This window comes from Neomonachus schauinslandi, chromosome 4 (genome assembly GCF_002201575.2).
Source record: "Neomonachus schauinslandi chromosome 4, ASM220157v2, whole genome shotgun sequence".
Lineage (NCBI taxonomy): Eukaryota > Metazoa > Chordata > Mammalia > Carnivora > Phocidae > Neomonachus > Neomonachus schauinslandi.
The window spans coordinates 127,882,056-127,891,630 of NC_058406.1; the positions used below are offsets into that span (position 1 = coordinate 127,882,056).

At 46.4% G+C, this 9,575-nt stretch overlaps 1 protein-coding gene across 1 annotated transcript; it reads right to left on the reverse strand.

The window, feature by feature from the left end:
* Positions 1-7,413: 7,413 nt before the first annotated feature.
* MSC (musculin) lies at positions 7,414-8,938 on the reverse strand. Its single transcript, XM_021688629.1, has 2 exons — positions 8,429-8,938; positions 7,414-7,542 (listed from the first exon to the last, which is right to left on the reverse strand). Exons 1-2 carry the CDS (start codon positions 8,936-8,938, stop codon positions 7,456-7,458), a joined length of 597 nt encoding a protein of 198 aa, XP_021544304.1. The 3' UTR covers positions 7,414-7,455.
* Between the last annotated feature and the right edge of the window lie 637 nt (positions 8,939-9,575).

The window sequence follows — 9,575 nt, forward strand, 5'->3', positions numbered from 1 at the left end:
ATAAGGAAAAACAGAAGCTTCTAGTCCTTAAGGCTTAGATCTGGATCTGCCAGTCAATTCTGCCACCTACCACTGGTTAGAGCAAATCACAGGACCAGCACTACACAAAAACATGGATAATAGAGGCCTGGTTCACTGGGGGCCATCTTTGGTGCCTGGGTCCCTCTATACTAACAGAGTCAACTCCATTCCTGCCCAAGTCTCCAAAGTAATGGTATTGCTTGAGGATGACTCAACCGGAGAAAGAGAATGCTTCATCCTATTCCGTCACCACAAGTTGAGGGAAAACCTATAATGAAAGCACATAAAAGAGATTTCCAGAGAGTTCTGTGCACAGAAACAGCCAGTGGGACAGTGCCGGGTAAGAAACACCTAAAATATTTAGGGTAAAACATACGGCCTACATCTAGCAACATGCAGGTTTCATATATGTATTATATATAAGGGTGGTCTTTCCTTTTCGGCTCTCTCCTTTTCTCCCTATCCGTGGTTTAGCCACCTTGTCCCCTCAGGCCCCTGAGGCCTTGGCTGCCACCTCTTAGAGCACTGCCCTTTGTGATTTAGATGTTCCTTAATTGAATTCAGCCAGAAAAGTTTCTGTCATTTTTGCATAAGGATACTCCCTCCCTACTCCCTAGCTCTTAGAACAGTTTCCTTACGGATCATCCGAATCCCTTGGACCTCATGTGGCTGAACTGTTTATTTTATGGGATCCTTTCTTTGCATTTGAAGATGTTTGCTTCCAAAGAATTTGAGGATTCCCAGAGTTTTTGTTGTTTGTTTGTTTTTCTTTCCTTTGTACTCAGATTTTGTGCATCAAGGCATTTAGTTATTTCAGTGCTGTGCCCGTATATCAGTATTATCACGAATAAGTATATTTGTCTGCCACTTGGCAAACTTACAAATAAAAGATTCTTTATTGAGGATCAGTGGAAATGATTCCCATGTTACCTTAAATAAATTTCTTCATTAGGACAATGATTCTAATCTAGCTAAGGCTCTAGCTAAGATTCTAACCTCGCCCTCAGAGAATATGAATATAGGGGCAAAAGAAATGGGATTTTGCAGTTACAAATTTTGGGCACCATTTTCCCTTTCAGTTGAAAGCCAGATACAGCCCTGAGGCTACAAAGGCTTAAAACACAAGGGCCTAAAAGAGTTGAGAATGGGGCAGAAAGAGCAGGAAACAGTTAGAAATCCTGGGAGTAGTCTATATGACACCAGCTCAAGCGTTGGCCCTGCTGATTTGCCTGGCTAGACTCCAGTGATATTGCATGGGGAATGTCTGCCCCGTCTAAGTCACTACCATCCTAACCTCTCCAGCAAATCTTTCTGATCAAATGTTTGCTCCTATATCCAAGCTTGACATGATTTACTTGCTCCTGTCCTGCTGGATTGCCACATGATCAAGAACACATGGAATCCTATCAATGAAAAGGACCTTAGGAATTACCCAGGCCAGTGGTTCCCAATTTTTTTCTTGTCTCTGGCTGCTTTACACTTTTAAAAGTTATTAAAGACCCTGAAAAGCTTTTGTTTAAGTGGTTTATATCTGTTGATATTTACTGGATTCGAAATCAAAACCGAGAGAAAACATTTTTTTAATTCATTTAAAAAACAATAATAAACTAATTACATGTGAATGTAACAAACACATTTCTAATGAAAAATAACTGTGTCCTCCAACACATTTTAATGGTGATGTTTTGTATGTTTGCAAATGTCTTTAATGTCTGACTTAATAGAAGATAGCTGTATTCTCATTCCTGCCTTCTACATTAATCTCTTGTGATATGTTATTTTGGTTAAAGTATATGAAGAAAATCCAGCCTCACACAGATGTGGAGTTGTGAAGAGAAGAAGCCTATTAATGGCCATTTCAGTTAATGCGGATATTTGTTGATATCATGCCAAGATTCCACAAGTATAGTTTCTGAAAGGTGGGCTGAAATGCGGAATCTGAAATCATATCAGTGATTTTTTTTAAAGATTTTTATTTATTTATTTATTTGAGAAAGAATGAGAGAGAGAGAGCATGAGAAGGGAGAGGGTCTGAGGGAGAAGCAGACTCCCCGCTGAGCCGGGAGCCCGATGCGGGACTCGATCCCGGGACTCCAGGATCATGACCTGAGCCACAGGTCATTTAACCAACTGAGCCACCCAGGCGCCCATCAGTGAACTTTTTGTATTCTATTACATCAAAATCCATTAGTCTATCTTGCACTACCTGAATTTATTTTTTATCCCATAGATGATTTTTGATGCTGAGTGTTGTGATCTCTATTTTTCAAGAGGAAACTAAAGAAAATGTCTCCTTAGTGGCAAAAAAAGAAAGATCTTTTAGGAAAATTACATGTGGCATAAAAAAGCAAGGTGACAACAGTGACAAAGGGGAATGATGGGACAAATTTGCAGATGAGGAGTAAGGACACCTGAACTACTGTTACAGGAAAGAAGGAAAATTGGGAATACAACTTTTAAAAATTAGCATTTATGGAGCATTTCTCAAGTGCCTAATAGAACTATCTCATTTAATCCGTTTTCGTTGGGGTAAGGTATATCATTCTTGTCTCATAGAAGAGCGGTAAAGTGCCCAAGGTTGCAGAGTTACAAAATTGTGGGACTAGACTGCAACCAGCTACATCTGACCCAGTGGTTTGCAATCTTTAAAAATATACGTTTTTTTAATTCCAAAAATAATATATAAACTCTTTTAGCACACAAGGAAAAGTAAAAGACAAAAGCCTCTTGCTCCTTGCCCCCCACCCCTCCCCATTTCTACTGCTAAGAGTAATAGTCAATACAGATACCATATTTTCACCAAACAGAAAGCCACCGCTTTTAACTGCTCCATGATCCTCTTTACCACAAGCAATGAAGGATCCCAAAGTTGGTCCATAACCTATCTTGGTGATAATAGAACTAACAAGGGCGGAGATCATTTGCCATAATTCCTACCTTAGTGCTAGTGTTTACACGTACGGGTGGATTTCAGGTTCTGGAGACTTTCTAGACCTTTTCAGCATCATAGATTCACCTATCACTGTTGTGGGAGAGAGAAGAAAAATAATACACAGGGCAGAATAGAATAGAAAAGGAGATGAATGGTGGGTGGTGAGCGCAAAAATGTAAGCAAGGGCGCCCTCAGTGGGTAAGTGCCCAATGAAAAGAAAGTAGCCAGGTTCTCAATTATAAAGGGAGTCCCAGTCCGTACTTTCTAGTGACTTTTCCCAGAAGTCAGATGCTTGGCCGTGAGAAGTCAATTATTAATTTATCTGTTTTTGTTCTTCCAAACATTGCTAAAATGACTTTCTCAGTTATTGCTTTAATATTTTTTTTCAAAATTAGTAGCCAAGCTATTTACCTATCGCCTATTAAAATAGGATGTGTATCACTCAGTTCTTTTTATGGAGGGGAGTGTTTTGTTTTGTTTTTTTTTTTTAACTTATGAAGCATTTATCACCGACGGAAAAACTGTACCTATAAAAAAAATCTCCTTTGTAAATTGTGATGGTCAATGTCACTAATTGTTGAAGGAGCCATCGGACTCAAGCGAAGTTGTAACTTGAAGCCCAGTGCAAAAGAATATGCACAAAATCAATTCATCATCCACAACCAAGAGAAACGCCTAAGTGTTTCAAGATTACAGTGCCGAAAGCATTTCTTTTAAAATATTCATCTTAGGAAGAGCCTGTGAAAGGGGATTTTTTGTTCTCTTTGATTGAGTCAGTATCACTAATAATAATGCTTTGGTCTCTCAAAAAGCCCCCTGAAGAGTATTTTTCAATTTACTCATTTTTATTTGCTATTCAAGACCTTTTGCATTGTATTTCTTAGACTTTTTTCTGCTCAACTTCTCTTATACAGCAGTATAATCAAATTGAAATAACTCAAAAGAGAAACTTTGTTCTTTTTTTCTTAACCTCCTCTGTTCCCAACCCCAGCTCCTATTTCTTCAACCCAAATTCCTACAGGAAAATGAAGGGAAAAGAAATTAAGGAATGGGATGCCTTTCTACCACTCAGTGTGCACAATGGTCATGGTAAATCAAGAAAAGTTTGGTTCAGGGTTCTTTCACCCTCTCCCAACAGCTACCTTTGTCCAGAAGCTTGAGCAATTTACCCGGATTCACTGAGACTTACTAGAAATTGATTTCTTTCTTTCTTCTTCTTTTTTAATCACATAATTCTTGGCATTGGACTTTTTACAGAAACTGGGGAGTGAAAATAATTCTTAAGAATGTTTTTTTTCTCTATAAATTATAGGATTATAAAGTGGCAGTAAAAATGAGTTTGCAGGATACAACGCTCTGCACTTGTAAATCAGTGAAGAGGATCACTGCAGTGTGGGGAGTGGGGACAGAGTAGGGGCAGGAAAGCTTACCCCTGAAGTGCCCTAAAAGGATATATTTATAGAAAGAAGTATTTATATATTTTTATTTATGAAAATTTGCCCAAATATTTTCTTGTTTCTTCAAATGGTTCTTCTTATCTGTACTTACTACAAATATAGCCTTCCCCCCCCACCTTTTTCTGGTCTGCTTTTGTGGGACACTTGTGTTTTACAGTTGTAACCCAGGCATTTTAAAGCTGGGCCCAAAATCTTAAAGACTGGATTCCTGAAATGCCTCACCTGTTTATAAAGTGCCCCCCTTGTCAAAGCATGCCTCCCCACTTTTTTTAGGAATCAACATTTAGGATGCTACTTACTGCCTACGAGAAGGGTCTCTTAAATATTATCACATTTATTCCTGATGACAGTTTTCCCCCGGGAGGCACTATTATTATTCCCATTTTGTAGATACTGAAACTGTGGCTGAAAGAGGTTGCACGTGGCCACTAGTCTGTGGGTGGAAGAGCTTGAATTTCAGGTGGGGTTCTGTAGACATTCAGGTTCACCTTAACAACATACCACACTGTGTCCTTCCCTTGAAAAGGGTCGCATTTGATGGAAGCTTTGGAAAAGACATTGAGAGCTGGCCTCCAGGAAACTTCCCCACCCCCAAAAAGCCGCCACCCAGAACTTACCAAGGGGCCTAAGTGCTTTAAACCACCACACTAGGGTTTCCTGTCACTAGTTACTCCTGAGTTTACTTTTACCAGGGAGCCCCTGATGCCACAGAAACCAACTAGCATATCCCTGAGCCCACTTCTGCTGCTGAAGATTCCATCCTGAGGGCCAGATCCCTCCTCCTATGAAGAAAGCCCAAGAAAATGGTCTCAGGAAGCAGTTCTCCAGAGTTTTGGTTTAGTTTAGTTCAAAACAGGAAATTATGCTCCCTCCCCCCCCACACACACACACACCTCCCTCTCACCTCCTAAACTCCAGCTGTATTTTCTCTTTCTGGTCAAGAAAACTGCCTTTCGATTTTATAAAATAATGAACACACCCCAAATTGGGCAGTTGTTTAGGTAGTTTGATCTTTCACACTTTTCCTAATTTTCTAAATGTTCTACAAAGAGAATGCAGCTTTTAAAAAAGACGGGCATTTAAAAAACCATATAATGGTTGCCCAGGTTAATACTTCCAGAGAAAATTTTAGTGAAAATGGAAAAAAAATAACAAGGAAAATGAGATGGTGTACAGTAAAAACGCTATATAAACATTATTTGAAAAAAAGAAAAGCTCAACTGAAACACAACTTGGTGCCTTGTATTATGATTTTATTCTGCCAATTGGACCTGAGACCCACCCCCACTCCCGTGTGTGGGCTGTAGGGGTTCCTGAATGACTTACAATTGTTAAGGACTGGAGTGTGCTTTAAGCCAGAGAAAGCATCGTGTGTGTGTGTGTGTGTGTGTGTGTGTGTGTAAAATAAGATGTGCACCTATATTACTTTGTAGAGCGTACACCTTTCAACCTGGCCCTAGCCCCAATACACTCTTCAGGCGCACTAAGCCTCGGGTTCTTTTTTTTTTTTTTTAGATTTTATTTATTTATTTGACAGAGAGACACACAGCGAGAGAGGGAACACAAGCAGGGGGAGTGTGAGAGGGAGAAGCAGGCTTCCCGCTGAGCAGAGAGCCCGATGCAGGGCTCGATTCCAGGACCCTAGGATCATGACCTGAGCGGACGCTTAAGGACTGAGCCACCCAGGAGCCCCTAAGCCTCGGGTTCTTGCCTTCCAGTAACCCTGGCCTCCAGAAGAATCAGAATAATAGAAAGTAATGAGAGTTACACTTTTAAGTGCCATGATCCAAATGGGATCAGCTGCATTCTGCCGAGAAAGAATCAATCCCAGTCCGGGGCCAAGAAGGCACCTTTAAAAGAACTTCCCTACCAAACTAGGTAAAGGGCAACAAAGACCACATTCTGACAGCGCCCAGGGCCACTCAGGTTTCACAATGCGTTTTATTATTCATACAAAAATAAATTTATTTACATTTGCTAGTTACTGTGGTAGTGCAGCCTAGAGACAGCGGCGCATTTCCCCTGAGCGGGGTCCCTAGGTACCCAGCCGCCTTAGCGGACCACCCAGCTCACTCCTCCAGCAAGGAAGAACGTGGGCACCGGGAGGCTGTACTGGAGGAGCAGGCGACCCGAGCTTGGATGCCGAGGCCAGCTGGGGATGGCCAGGAGCCGGAGGAGGGGGTGTTGCAAGGAGGTGTGGGAGGAAGGAGTAGAGGGAGGCCCGAAGAAGACCCGAGCCTGGTTGGGTGGGGGGTGCGGGGGTGGGAGGCTCTTGTCTAGACCGGGAGGTGGGTAGGAGGGTAGACAGAAGCCCGGCTCGGAAGAGGCGGGAGCCTGGGAGGAGTGAAGGGCTTGACTGCGGCCACGAGACAGAACCGCCCGGAGCGCTCCGGGCAAACCCCGGGCCCGGTGGTCTGGGAAAGCGTGCCTCCATCTCTCTCTGTGCCGAGAGGACATGCCCCTTCCTTTAGGAGGCTGCTGCCCTGTGGGGTACAAACCTGGCCCAGGTATGCCACTCTGCTCTCTTTGCAACTTAAAAACATGCCCCGATGTTGGTCTCGCGTGAAGACTGCTGTCTTTAAAGCCAATCATCCAGAGCACGTTCTAACCATTGCCTAACCGTAACATGCCTGTGCGGTGCAGAGCCGTGCCATCATATACAGAGATCTGACTCAGTCGGGAAACTAACTCCTAGGCGGTTTGGCGCTGGGTTAGTCTACACTGCTAAAGTCCGAGGTTGAATCTGGTTCCGCGCTGCAGAGACAGAAGGAAACTCTTTTTGGAGAAGCAAATCGTCGTCGCTGGGATCCGCAGCAGCCGGCAGCCCTAGGCGTCCTGCGATGACAGCCAGGCGGCCAACCCTTCGGGCTCTGTCCCCAACACCCGCCACGTGTCGTGTTCACAGTTCGGGTGGGAGGCTGCCTAGGAGAATTTAGGAGAATCCGATGGAACTTCCCTCCATTCTCTGGGGGTTCTCACGCTCCTTTCTCTCCGTGGCCCCCAAACACAGGCGCTTCAACAATAATCCCAGCAAGTGAGTTCGATCTAAGCGGTGGTCCCACATAATCTGTTGGCTGCGGAAACTTCTTTGGTGTCCGAGTCGGGTCGTCCTGAGACCACGAATGGCCATGTCTGTAAAATCAAAAAGAGCGTCAGATACTGGAGGAGAAAGTACTGTCTCAAACAGAAACCGTTCTCCTAAGTGAATATCCCTGGAATATCCCTGGCTTTTAGTAGCTCAGATTTTATCAGTGTTCTGGGAATTTGGGTGTCTTCTCTCTAAATTAGGTTTTTAATTTTACTGGATTTGATTGCGTGAGACATGAGACGTCTGTCCATGCTTCCTCGTGGTCTTTGCCCTCAGGATGATTCGGTGAAACTTGCTTAAGTTTGGGATTTTGTCTGTTTTCCCTTCCCCCAACACGCGCACACACACGCACACACAGACACTCAGCCCTCCACTCTGAGTAGGAACTGGAATAGGTTCTTTCTCAAGCCGGGAAAGTTGGCAGGTCGGAGAGGGACTTTCCAGACAAATCCCTTTTGGGGAAACCTCTCATATTCTGCAAGAACTTTTTTAAAAATCCAAAGGCTTTTAAATAGAGCTCGGCCTTCCCTCTTTCCTTTCAGAAAGTAGGGCTTGTTAAATCGAACAGGTCAGACTCTTAGTTGGAAAATTTGGGCAAGAGAGATTTTGCCATTCAATCTGCAACCGGGCAGTGGATGCAGATGGAACCCAGATTCACCCCGGACGTAGGATGTTAGCCAAAGAGCTGCCACGGGGCAAAGTACCAGGTACAATGATCAGAATGAAGAAACACCGAAGGGTGGAAGGTTCTTCTCCAAGAATGTGGCTTGGCCCCTCCCCTGGTTGGGAGAAATTAAACTGGACTCCTCACCACCCATTCCAGAACCCCCCTTTCAGGTTCTTCCCCGCGGGCTGACTCTGCCTGGTGCTCGGGAGCTCTCTGAGCATTTCCCAGCCGCTAGCCCCGGCCCCCCCGTGCGGTGCCCCTACCAAGTTCACCGGGTGGACGTAGCCGTTCTCGTAGCGGTCCTCCTGTAGCAGCTGCCGCAGGTGCGCGATGTAACTGGAAGCCAGCCGGAGCGTATCCAGCTTCGAAAGCTTAGTGTCGGGGGGCACCCAAGGCAGGCTGGTCTTGAGCCTGGAGAAGGCTTTGCTCAGCACGCGCATCCGGGCGCGCTCGCGGGCGTTGGCGGCATTGCGCTGCGACTGCTTGCAGTCGGCGGCCGAGCCCTTGGGCGGGAGGGGCTTCTTGCCGCCGCCGCCCCCAGCCACTCGCGGCCGCTTCCTCTTGCAGCCTTCGGCGCCGCCGGCCGAGCCCAGCGCACACCGCTCTTCCTCGCCATCGGGGTCTTCCTCGTCGGCCGATGAGTTGTCACTAGGCGAGATGTAGCTGCCCTCGGCGCCGCGGAGGGGCGGCCTCTTAGAAGCAGGGACAGAGTACCCCCGCTGCAGCCCCCGCAGCTCCATCTCCTCGGGGTCGCTCACCGAGCCGGTGGACATCACTACGTCCCCCACGCCCACGCGCGCCCGCCTTCCTCCCGCAGGCCAGCCTAGCGGTCTCGGCCTTCCGCTCCCTCTGGCGGAGGCGGGGGCCGGGCAGAACTCCGAGGAAGACTCGAGACCTGGGCAGGAAGCGCGGGGCCGCGGGAGCGAGCCCTGCCGCCGACCCGGGAGAGCGCGGCCGAGAAGTGGGCTCCCCCGCCCAGGCTCCGCGCGCACTACCGCGAGCTGCGCCTTTTGACAGCACTATTTATTTGTACTCCTCGGAACAAACCACCCGGGCAAAGAAGAGGGGGTTGGAAAGGGGGGCAAGAGGTGGGGCGGGGGCGTGGAAGGGGTGGGAACCGTTTTTCTGCACTCAGGATCTGTTGGTGGGGGCGGGGAAGGGGAAGTCTCTGCCCACTGAGATTTGGGGCCGCAGGTCCGTCGGACCCTCAGATCGTCAGTGAGAGAGAAGTGTGCTCGAGAGAGTGAAGGAGGAGACCTTGTACCCACCCTACTTCCACCCCCAACTAGTCTTAGCGAGGGCGAAGATTGCCAGACACTTAGAAACCCCAGGATCGCGACCTCTGCTTCTCTCTCAGTCTTTTCAGCGGAACTCTATTTCCCAAGTTCATAACGCATAATGTATGACTGC

Excerpts from the sequence above, each read along its gene's own strand:
- MSC (XM_021688629.1), bottom strand. The coding sequence starts at position 8,938 with ATGTCCACCGGCTCGGTGAGCGACCCCGAGGAGATGGAGCTGCGGGGG. Across the intron at positions 7,543-8,428 it reads ACGTCCACCCGGTGAACTTG|ACATGGCCATTCGTGGTCTC; the intron begins GTAGGGGCACCG and ends TTGATTTTACAG.